At 43.9% G+C, this 12,247-nt stretch overlaps 3 protein-coding genes across 3 annotated transcripts in view; 2 read left to right on the top strand and 1 right to left on the bottom strand.

The window, feature by feature from the left end:
• Positions 1 to 6,275, top strand: part of T265_11179 (hypothetical protein) — a gene marked incomplete at both ends in the record, with an annotated part of 91,804 nt that extends 85,529 nt beyond the window's left edge. Inside the window, 3 exons of the mRNA XM_009177769.1 lie at positions 3,133 to 3,267; positions 3,798 to 3,961; positions 5,035 to 6,275. Of these exons, the coding sequence (XP_009176033.1) occupies positions 3,133 to 3,267; positions 3,798 to 3,961; positions 5,035 to 6,059 (1,324 nt within the window). The remainder of the gene's footprint in view (positions 1 to 3,132; positions 3,268 to 3,797; positions 3,962 to 5,034) is intronic.
• A 312-nt stretch (positions 6,276 to 6,587) lies between these two features.
• On the top strand, positions 6,588 to 7,019 carry T265_11178 (hypothetical protein; the record flags this gene model as incomplete). The annotated part of the gene is made up of 1 exon (XM_009177768.1): positions 6,588 to 7,019. The coding sequence occupies one exon, from the start codon at positions 6,588 to 6,590 to the stop codon at positions 7,017 to 7,019; it is 432 nt and encodes a 143-aa protein (XP_009176032.1).
• Positions 7,020 to 8,508: 1,489 nt separating this feature from the next.
• T265_15369 (hypothetical protein) overlaps positions 8,509 to 12,247 on the bottom strand; it is a gene marked incomplete at both ends in the record, with an annotated part of 21,357 nt that continues 17,618 nt past the window's right edge. Inside the window, 2 exons of the mRNA XM_009177767.1 lie at positions 8,509 to 9,100; positions 11,415 to 11,661. Coding sequence (XP_009176031.1) covers positions 8,610 to 9,100; positions 11,415 to 11,661 — 738 coding nt within the window. The remainder of the gene's footprint in view (positions 9,101 to 11,414; positions 11,662 to 12,247) is intronic.

Below are 12,247 nucleotides of genomic sequence, written 5' to 3'. Positions count from 1 at the left end.
CTCCCAATTTTTACATAGGTGGTGCAGGAAAGACAGATTACAAGCTGCCGTCGAAGTTAAACAATGGCCCACAAGCTGTAAACACCACTGATTTACCCCATCCAAAGAGCAACATTAACCAAAGTTTCCGGGCTTTCATGATGCTTATATAACTAGCAAATCTTATGTTTTCGTCCATTTTCGACGTAACAATTTGAATATCTCACACGGTTAAGTCGCTTGGCCTGTAACGCATCGTTATTCATTGCACTCGCTTCTAGTTTACGGCGAATTCACAGAAAATGAACCAAACGCGCTACAAACGAAAAATAATGAAGGGTTTCTTTGATCCCTTCTTTCCTGAAGTGGCCACATCCAAAGTGCGCTCAAATGAAATGATCACAAACGCCATTATTCAACAATCTGAAAACTTAAGATCATAAGTGCTCATATACTTTAAGCAGTGTGTTGGGATTCGTTCCATAAAAAAATTGTGTCATCAAAATGTTAGTCGCCTCACAATTCAGGTACGTTATCTTTTGAAACAGCTGTATTCAGCCGTCACATCGTCCATAATACGCTAAATTATCAAAACCGGAAAGTTGGCTGTTACAGTCTCCTCACTCAAACAATAAGTCCCTATTTGCGTCCGTATCAAACAGGGCTGGTTCAACACATTGAATAGCAAATGTCTGCAATTCACACATAAATAGATAGAGAGAAGTCGCGTTTCTTTACGCTATACAACAAACTCTGGTCAACTAAACGAATGGGGTGAAAACCATGATCGTCCAAAGTAAATCCCGGTGTCCTGGTAGGAGTTCGTGCCTTTGACTTCCAGTTAGTTCAAAGCGGTTTCGGGCGCCAGAAATTCAGTGGAATGATGGTGATCAAGCCCATCAGATTCATCGATGAAATAACCACCAATCATGTCACTAAGTTATCCTGATACACTTGTCTGGATTCTCCGAGATTCTCAAGGGACCAGCTGTCGCCGATTTTAGTCACGCAGTTTTTACGTAGTTTTTGTCCAACAAAATCCCGTTTCAATATTCCATAAAGAAGTAGAGCTAAACTTAGACCATTTAGTAAGCGGTCGCTTCATCCATGCCGTCATATTCGTCCCGAAAAATTCAAGTCTTTTCAGGACTCCGAACCAATTCCAGATTAAAAGAAACAATCTATTCTGCTCTGCTTGACCGTGATTTTCATGAATTGGACCTCAAGAAGCACAACCCACATAGAGATATTTTTACTGTACGCTAATTAACTTCATTTTGTAATCGGCATTTTGGACTCAAGTGAGTGAGTTCCAGTCTGAGACAAAATGAAACTGCACTGAAAAAATCGCGTTTCACAGAATGTACGTCGAAACTATAGCGAGACCCAGATAACAGTGTAGTAGAAAGAAGTGAGGTGTAAGCTAGCCGTGAGCGCGTGAACCATGCTGTCACCAGTAAACATCCTGGGTATAAAACCATCTGAAGCTCACATACACGCACATATTGCTTGTGGGTGTTTTCCCTTATGAAGACATAGGTTTTGGGCTATTAACTCTAAATTCCACAAGTTGAGAACAAAACCAAACACCTTAAAAGCTCGGTGAAGAAAAACGTGATGGAAAATCCGAATTTCGAGGACCTACAAAATGTGCATCGCTGCCCATGCCAGACATTTTTTCTATGCCGAGGTTTTGGATTTGGGGAAAGTAAATGGGATCCTTCAACTTCAAACCATTATTATCTAGTCCGTAAGATCCGTTAAAACATCCGGTCAGCTGTCATGAGGTCAGGCAAACGAAGTATCCATCGGAAAGATATGGTAGAACGACAGTTACTTAGATTTGATCTCCTCTGCGGTGGCATCTACAAACAAATCAGGTCATTCCACTGTAAGCAAGCTTTTACAGGGCATCCATATTATGTATTGAGACCAGTGCGTTCCCAGAAGATATATGAACACGGCACTGGCGATTCGGTGAACGTGAATGTGGTGTAGACTGGATATCAAGCCTTTAGAAAGTCTGCCTGACCAATTACTCGGTGAATCAGTGGTTTTTCATGTCTTATGATACTGTCGCGCCGATTTTCATCGGAACGGTACGTAACTTTGAAAACTCCCTAAATAAAAGGTACCTAGAATTTCGGGGACTCTGTGTTTTTCCGAAAAGGACACCTAGTATATTTTCACAGAGGAAACTACTCACAAGGTTGCTGAAAACTCTTCACAGGCCCACAACCGGTTTCGTCCTTCTTGGGGCATCTAACATATTTTGTACCCTTCGGTAAGGTAATGCCCGAGGCTGACCGTATCTCGTATACATTTCGCTGTTCCATATGAAATTTCTATATCATTTCCAAGTATTTCTTGCAATCGCCCTTCACCATAGGACGAACATTATCGTGGTGAGTGTCACTATGAGAAAAAAGAATGACTTTTGTAATTGTCAACTTCTCTTTATACGCATTCATATCAGTGAGCAAACCCTCGCTAGGCAAGGCCATATAATGTGAAAAAAATGCTATGCATGACCATACCCTGAAACCTTAGTGGGAATGAACGCTTTCTTCAATCTAAGGAAATCGTTTTTCCCATTTAACCTGGGTATTGCCGGTTGGTGTTGAGGAGTAAATATGTTATTATTAAGAAAGTGCTAGACATCGGTAAGGAAGTTCCAACACATCCACAATCCAATAACAGTTGGAAACTAGGACCAATGTCAATTCGCGTGCCGATTCTACCGCACTTGAATTCCCAAAATATAGACCCAGTGTTGTTGTAGAGCTATTTCTCATGCGGTTAAAAGAGAACCACTAAAGAATAGTAATTGAACCAATCTCTTCTCAGCCATCTCTATCGATTTACCACAGTGGATGAGCTCACATTGAGAGATGATAGACTTCCATGCTTCTCTTCGTCTCCCTATTATTATTCATACAGAACCCACACCTAATAGTATCGTGAAACAAGTCTCCGGTCTGTCTTTGGCCATTGATGTAGAGTCCAGTTGAATAATTCACTCGACATTACACCTATGGAATAGTTGTGAAGAAGCTGATCAGGCGACTGAATTGACTTGAAACGTGAACGAGCATGCAACGACATATGACTATCTAACATGTGACTATCCCATTTCTTTTTCCCCTCAATCAGGGCGTTCGCGGTAACGTGTTGGGAGGTAATGACCTTGGGAGCCGATCCATTTTATGGTCGTGCCAACGTGGATGTGATGAATTTGGTGATTGGTGGTCACGTGTTGGGAAGACCGGAGAATTGTCCGGAAGAACTGTAAGTATTGTTTGTTAAGGTACAATGCGCTCAGAAACGAGGTAAATGAAATTAACAATTTATGTCTATTTTCTACGAAGATACATGACCTGGTATTCTAATGGCTGTAGCTCTACAGTGTGAAGCATTTTTTCGCTTGGGAGGTTTTCCTTCTGGCCGATCCGGTTTAATTTCTGAAGACCCCAACATTTCTCGTGACATGCGACCTCCGCCAGTGTTGGAACAATGATTTTGATATTGTTGCGTCGAATCACTAACCTATTACAGTCGTTCTTAACTACGATCTCAAAAGCAAACACCACATGGTGTTTCGAAGGAATAGTGGTTAGAATGTTTAAGTCTTGAGGGGGGAGCGGCTCAAATTGTTGTGACCGGAAGACCACAGTTCAATCTCAGGCAACAGTTTAGATCTCCAGAAAGACATGTTGAACAATTACGGCTCCAATAGCCTGCTTCTGATCAACATACATGACAAGTATATGGATATATTTTCTCAGACCCACTTATTCCCGTTTTGCTTTCCGCTTCAGCTACAACCAGATGCTGCAATGTTGGAGTCGATTCACCGAAATGCGACCCTCATTCGCTGACTTGGCAAAGAAGATGGTCGAATTTGTTAAATTGTCACAAGAGAGCGACAGTTCGTTTTCCGGACCGTTTATCGTCTCCCTCCCGTTGCCACGAAGTTTACCAGGTGAATGACCAATTTTCATCTACCGGTTTATCGTTTGCGTTGGACGACAAAATACGACTACCTTATAGAATTACGAAATTCTGGGTTCATCTTTAACCTCGTTGAATGAAAGAGAACCGTTTTGTCAACAAAACTGACGAAGCAAAAAATTCTTAGTCAGTAGGAGACCAAAAAGTTGCAAAAGTTCCCATACTTCACTGAGACAAAACTACTTCCATTTGTCATAAGGGAATTCCATCCAGTTCCGAACGAACCAATTTCTCCGAATTGCTTGAATCGAAACGGATAGTGCTGGCATGCCTTTAGGACAGGAATGGATGGTAAGAGCGACCCAGTGAATGAGAAACAGGCTGCAGATGCGAAATTACTCGGTAAGGAAAATTACGTAGAAACTGAATACCAAACTTCGAGTAGGAACAGCAAGAGCAACAAGCTCAAACTGAGGCTGCAGCGAATGACATCATGCAAATTAGGATGTCTATCGGACGTTTGCAATACCACTTTCAAATTAAGTGAACAAACTGCGCACCGAACTGCCAAGTTTGGTGCCCTTCTGCTTGGTACAAACCTTGTTGCGGCAGATGACTGTATCTGCGTCGCTACCTGTTACCAGTCCACAAAAAAGTGGGAGAGGAATTCCCTATGCTCAAAGAACTGTTAGGTGCAGATATTCTTACCAGTTCAATTAGGACGCAGTTCGACCTTCGTTGATCCCTATTCGTGTGCTTGGGGCGAGAGGGCCCAAGTGGTTAGGGCGCGAATTTCCTGACCGGAAGGTCCGTGGTTCGAACCCGACCTCTGCCACTCGACTTCCCCTGTCTAGGCTTGGGCAACCTGGCAGTGCTTGCTTCGGGTGGCATGCCAGTTAGGCACCGGAAGGGTGCTACAGCTGAACGTTTTATTCGTGTACTTCTGCCACTGCATCCGAAATCGCGTAATGTTCGAAAAATCCACTATCTCCAATATTAACATTGGCACAACGATTACGAAGGATGATCAATATGCTGATCTCCTTTGAGACGAGCGCAATCAATGGCCTCATCCTATTTTTTTTATTTTCTTATATATTATAGATTCTTCCGGACATCCAATGTTCGCATGCGCCCCAAGTGAACCGTCACACCGTCGTACTTCTACCGAATCAGACCATCAAAATCCAGGAAGTCAACGCTGTAACCGAAGGGCATCTTTCAACGACTATCAATCAAGATGTTCGCGACACCCAACGAAGATGCAGCAAAGCATGATACTCGATCGAGACCATCAAACAGAAATTAATTCAAGAACCCTACCCCTTGGTCATGATAGTTCCAGATCACACATGATTGGCCAACCGCTTCCGAGTGTACGCACCAACACCATGTCCATTACATCCAACAGGAACCGCTGCGACAGTCGAGGGACAAATCATCACAATTATCCAACTACAAGCATGAACGGATTCGAGCTTGGTCTGTCCGACCGATCCACAGAACAGACGACGCTAGTCACACACTTGATGACAAACACAAGTGCTGAGGGACACGTTAACGATTCGCAAAACGGCCAGGCGAGTCTCACTGAGCCTCTGACGGTCAGTAGTTGCTTGGATACCGGACGGAGTGCATTACAGAAGCTGGTTTCGCCAACACAAGTTGCAGGACCCGTCGGCCGACCAATATCGTTAATGGAGAGTGCAACAATACCGATGCCACCTGCATACCACCAAGGTAGAGATGGGAAACCCAAATGTTATAGGACACTGAGTCAGCGTGCTAGCACAACAGTCCAGAGACCATTTATTACTGCTCCACATTCTCTTATAGGAACATTGGAGAACCCAATACACGCTGGCGCGGACACGACAACCCACAACAGTCAATCCACAGGCGGCAGAAGTGGTATAAGCTACTGGTTTGAAGGACTACCAAGTGGTGGTTTTGGTGGCGTAGATGCTCTGGGCTACGAAAGACCATCTTGGCCTATTCAGCTACCCAGTAATCCACAGTTCCATTCGTTTCAACGCGCAACCATGATTAACCCGAACGGGCATACACTAGATAATAAGCACCGCGTGGATTTCAAACCTAAGGTTCCCAGTGGTGCATTGTCCGGGTAGGTATGGGACAGCGAATGATAATTAAACATCGCACTTCCATATTTGCTTAAAAGTTGTGCCGCGCGGCACGTCCACCGACACAAGCCATTAACTTTTTACTTGTTATAAGTTGCCGGATTCGCTCGCTCCTGACACTTATAACCTGTTTTCCTGTACCTTAATCCCAGTGTACAAGTTTCCCGTCATTTACATTTATCATCTAGAAATTCATTCGCACACAAACTATTGTCCGTTGTCCATTTACTGAGTTCGCAAAAACTGTTTTTGAACGAATAAGTTAGGGCATTACACTGGAATTTTGCGGTTCACAGGTCGAAACATGTTGATATGTTATTGAAAGAACGACAAAATATCAAACCTATAGGTTGCTTTAGTGCGGGATTTAATCATTCTAATAGAATAATCCTCTGTGGGAGCACGAGCCAAGAAAACACAGAATTAAACCTTTGTCATACACGACGGAGTGCATTACAGAAGCTGGTTTCGCCAACACAAGTTGCAGGACCCGTCGGCCGACCAATATCGTTAATGGAGAGTGCAACAATACCGATGCCACCTGCATACCACCAAGGTAGAGATGGGAAACCCAAATGTTATAGGACACTGAGTCAGCGTGCTAGCACAACAGTCCAGAGACCATTTATTACTGCTCCACATTCTCTTATAGGAACATTGGAGAACCCAATACACGCTGGCGCGGACACGACAACCCACAACAGTCAATCCACAGGCGGCAGAAGTGGTATAAGCTACTGGTTTGAAGGACTACCAAGTGGTGGTTTTGGTGGCGTAGATGCTCTGGGCTACGAAAGACCATCTTGGCCTATTCAGCTACCCAGTAATCCACAGTTCCATTCGTTTCAACGCGCAACCATGATTAACCCGAACGGGCATACACTAGATAATAAGCACCGCGTGGATTTCAAACCTAAGGTTCCCAGTGGTGCATTGTCCGGGTAGGTATGGGACAGCGAATGATAATTAAACATCGCACTTCCATATTTGCTTAAAAGTTGTGCCGCGCGGCACGTCCACCGACACAAGCCATTAACTTTTTACTTGTTATAAGTTGCCGGATTCGCTCGCTCCTGACACTTATAACCTGTTTTCCTGTACCTTAATCCCAGTGTACAAGTTTCCCGTCATTTACATTTATCATCTAGAAATTCATTCGCACACAAACTATTGTCCGTTGTCCATTTACTGAGTTCGCAAAAACTGTTTTTGAACGAATAAGTTAGGGCATTACACTGGAATTTTGCGGTTCACAGGTCGAAACATGTTGATATGTTATTGAAAGAACGACAAAATATCAAACCTATAGGTTGCTTTAGTGCGGGATTTAATCATTCTAATAGAATAATCCTCTGTGGGAGCACGAGCCAAGAAAACACAGAATTAAACCTTTGTCATACACTCAGGGGGCGAGATGGCCCAAGTGATTAGAGCGCCAATTTACTGACCGGAAGGTCCGTGGTTCGAATCCGACCTCTGCCTCTCGACTTCCCATGTCTAGGTTGGGCGACCTGGCAGTATCTCAGCCTTCGTGCCTCCTTCGTGTGGCATGGCAGCTAGGCCCTAAAAGGGTGCTACAGCTGGACGATTTTTTTTCATACACCTAGATGCCATATATGTGATCTAGGGAATCCTACTTGGCTTGTACCTGCACAAATGTCTTCATCTTGAATGGTTTTATAAGTAACTGCATGTCGAACCGGACATCTGAAAGCCTCAGATTCACCATCTCTAAACAGGCCTCCGCTTACCCTAAACGAGTCTGTTACCGCTTAGGTGATAGTAGATATGGAAATCCAACGCCAGGAAGTAACGATAGACGAAACGTATCATAGAATTCGCCAATAATAATAATCTTTCAGCAGTAGCAGCCTTTTGGCGTCTAGCTGTCATGCAAATGGTAGGAAGCACCACAGCTGACATATTGTCAGGTTGCTTAAACTTAAACAGGACCAGTCGAGATGATGAGGTTGGGTTCGAACCACGACCCGTTAGCTAGCATCTTAACCACTGAGCTATCTCGAGCCAATAAAATATCGCACACTTATTCCCATTGTCACCACGAGAACGATTCCCAAACGGAATGCCCTTAAGGTTTACGATAAAAACAGGAGTAAATATGCATCCCACGCCGTAATACTAACCCAGAACTCGAACACGACCAATAACGAAGGCGGGATGACGTAGTGGTTAGAGCGCGAATTTACTGACCGGAAGATCCATGGTTTGAACCCGACCTCTGGATCTCGACTTCTCCTGTCTAGGCTTGGGCAACCTGGCGGTAACCCAGCCCTTGTGCCTCCCTCAAGTGGCATGGCAGCTAGGCGCAGAAAGGGTAATATAGCTGAACGATTATTATTATTATTATTACTTACGAATATTACCCACTGCCGGTTTACATCACCGCATGCAGTTAGATAAGTAAGAAGACAACAACGGCTCAAGATAAATTGTTGCGAAACGTCTGTACATCAGACAGGTATGCCAAAATAGGCAAAAAAGAAAGCTTTCCTCGAAAATCCAATTCATGAAGGTTTACAGCTGTACAATCACGGGTGCCTCATCGCCTTCCCAGTCAACGTCATCAACCAATACATCCGCCGCATTCTCTTCCTTTTTGAGTACCTCCGGTTTGATCCCCCAATGAAACCGTTGTTCAAGACTGTGGCAAAATCCCTCGGCTCGCTCACGCAGCGATTGTAGCAATCCACCCTTCGAGTCTAGCGTTGAAGTGCACAAAATATTTCGCAGTAATTTTCGCAGCACCGAAGGCAGGAACGCAGGTTCTGCTAGGTTCGTACGCGGACCAGTGGTTTCAGAGAAGAATAAATCGGCCAGTTCAGCGGTCGAAACAGCCACAGTTTTATCCTCCAGGAACTCCTTGGACTTGGACGCACTACATAACTGATGATATAATACGCTCACGAGATTGATGTACAACTGAGGACGTCGGTAAATGGCCTCTTCGCAGCTAGCTAACAACTGGACAATGCGCCGCCATTGATACCACCCATCCAACACATGAACTGTTGAGGTAGGGAAGGAGAAATATAATATGTTCAAAAGCTGACAAAATAAGTATAAAACATTATGATAAAGAATTTGCAAAAGCAGTTCACAAAGCCCCAGACGCGCAGCGGAATGTCAGCAACCTTACACTACTTGAATCCGAAACAGTAGCAAATAACTGTAGAAACGAAGGCAAATATCAGGGTGCAAAGGTCGGTGCCGTAAACAGGCTCCGGAAAGCAGCCAAAGCACTCAATAAGATAGCGTTTGGAAGTAGCCTAGATCGGTTGGTTTATGTGGCAAGCAAAGACAACCCTTGGGAGTGATTAATTTTGGCTTGATTGTCCGAATGAATACAAAGGCCCGGGTTAAACCCCCGCACGATTCCAGATCACTTCCGCGTGAGAGCTGACAACAGTAGACATCCCGCTTTCAAGGGTTGCCGAAGACCTCACAAGCATACATCTGCACGTCGGCCCACTCAAGCCACACAAGATTCAGTGCGTCACAGTGCAGTTGAACGGCTGATGAATATTCTCAGAACGGGAAGTCACCCTGATCTCTTACGAACCAAAGTGTTTTTAGGATTAGACAGAGATTACTCATGACAGTGATATTGATGAAATTCGATCTGCTTTGATAAATCATCCCATTTCATTGAATTTCTAAACCAGCTTATCAGCCACTGATGAGAAAAACTAGAAAGTCAATCCATTTCAGACATATTCATGCCCTTATGGAACTCAAGGATGTTGGAACTACCGAATACCATCTTGGATGTTTAGAATTTTCTGGCTTTACATAAAGAGATGATGACAGTGGTCTGGTGCTAGACGTGTATGCGGTAAAGAGTACCAGTAGAAGGAACTTATACAAGACACTCAAATGCAGGACAAGTTCAACCTTATTCATAGCGAAAGGCAAGGATCGCTGGCTACACATCAACGGGTAGGAAGGTAAAATTACGTAAGCGACATGGGGTCCCAACGAACCCTATGTCCCCTACCGAAGCATTCTTTACGAAACCAGAAACTGCACTAAACTAGATATATCCGGTTTCCATGTTACCTATCAGTTCGCCTCCAACAGTTCACATACTTCCAATCTGCTTTAGCTACATTGTAGCTTGAAAAACGCATGGAAATGTACAGCATCGTGGGCTCTCAGGTGTAAGTATATCCGACGAAACTGTCGTTGATAACGGCGACGAGCTGGCTCAAGTTTCGGAAACACACCTGACTGAGGACTAGTAATCACGGTTGGATACTTGTTTTAAGCCGACTAGACAATACATTTGATCCATCAAAGAGTATCTACCGGAACGTCCAGCGTGAACGGATGAGTTGGATGTATTAGGTGAGACGATAACAGCAGAGCGACACAAACAGAAGAGTTTCACCGGTCGAAGTCAAAAACAAAAATCGCGTGATATTTTTATTAAGATCGACCGTCTAAACATTTGGGACGAGTGCTGTTCCACAAGAGAATCACAAAGAATAATTGATGTGTTGAAGGAACGGACGAAATCGCAGTCACTGAGGAGTTTTTCGGTTGACCACATTCGTGCAAACTAACTTAATTTTTCAAGTTGCTGGTAAAATGTTGCATAGCGACCAACAATTCCAGGAATCCTGGACTGCTACAAAAGCCTGACACTTATTTTATCATCTATAAGAACGGATAAAATTAAGGACGACGTGTCGTACACTCATCTACTGTCCGTTAGGTTTTTTGGTTAATTCGTCCGACGAGCCACACCGACAAACCGTTTTAAGAATAATTTTGTTATCCCTAGTTCATTCAATAACAACCAGTCGAAATGGCATTAAAAGGACGAAGAAATTGGACTACACGGGACAAGTTGTTGGTAAGAAAAGGTTGCAAAAGCGTGAAAGCCACGCAGATAAGGAAGTGGTAACTCACTCAGTAGAAAAGTTACGTAACTGAATTGCAATTCAGCCAGTAGCTCCCGCTCCTCTAGAGATAGTGAATTTCCGCTATCTGGCTGATTGAGCTCCACATCCGTCGCACCCAAATTAGTTGCCGTGTCTGCTATAACACGCAAAACTGAGTCCAACGTATATGTTTGGTCAATTCCGTGGGCAGTGACTTCCGCGGGATTTGAGTTTGGTGGGTTTTCTGGTTAATTCGTCCGACGAGCCACACCGACAAACCGTTTTAAGAATAATTTTGTTATCCCTAGTTCATTCAATAACAACCAGTCGAAATGGCATTAAAAGGACGAAGAAATTGGACTACACGGGACAAGTTGTTGGTAAGAAAAGGTTGCAAAAGCGTGAAAGCCACGCAGATAAGGAAGTGGTAACTCACTCAGTAGAAAAGTTACGTAACTGAATTGCAATTCAGCCAGTAGCTCCCGCTCCTCTAGAGATAGTGAATTTCCGCTATCTGGCTGATTGAGCTCCACATCCGTCGCACCCAAATTAGTTGCCGTGTCTGCTATAACACGCAAAACTGAGTCCAACGTATATGTTTGGTCAATTCCGTGGGCAGTGACTTCCGCGGGATTTGAGTTTGGTGGGAATAGCGGATTTTTTGGAATCTTGCTGAAGCGAATCTGCATTCAAACAGAAGTGATCGCCACATACTTTGATCATCAGAAAAGTAGCACGGCTATATGCAACGTACCGCAAACAAGTATCCTGATTCGGATCATTACGAAAACTTCATAGGTAATAACTAATCGTCATTATATATATATAATGACGATTAGTTATTACCTATGAAGTTTTCGTAATGATCCGAATCAGGATACTTGTTTGCGGTACGTTGCATATAGCCGTGCTACTTTTCTGATGATCAAAGTATGTGGCGATCACTTCTGTTTGAATGCAGATTCGCTTCAGCAAGATTCCAAAAAATCCGCTATTCCCACCAAACTCAAATCCCGCGGAAGTCACTGCCCACGGAATTGACCAAACATATACGTTGGACTCAGTTTTGCGTGTTATAGCAGACACGGCAACTAATTTGGGTGCGACGGATGTGGAGCTCAATCAGCCAGATAGCGGAAATTCACTATCTCTAGAGGAGCGGGAGCTACTGGCTGAATTGCAATTCAGTTACGTAACTTTTCTACTGAGTGAGTTACCACTTCCTTATCTGCGTGGCTTTCACGCTTTTGCAACCTTTTCTTACCAACA

The sequence above is a fragment of the Opisthorchis viverrini genome (genome assembly GCF_000715545.1).
Source record: "Opisthorchis viverrini unplaced genomic scaffold opera_v5_460, whole genome shotgun sequence".
Taxonomy (NCBI): domain Eukaryota; kingdom Metazoa; phylum Platyhelminthes; class Trematoda; order Opisthorchiida; family Opisthorchiidae; genus Opisthorchis; species Opisthorchis viverrini.
This window is presented reverse-complemented; position numbering and strand designations above follow the sequence as displayed.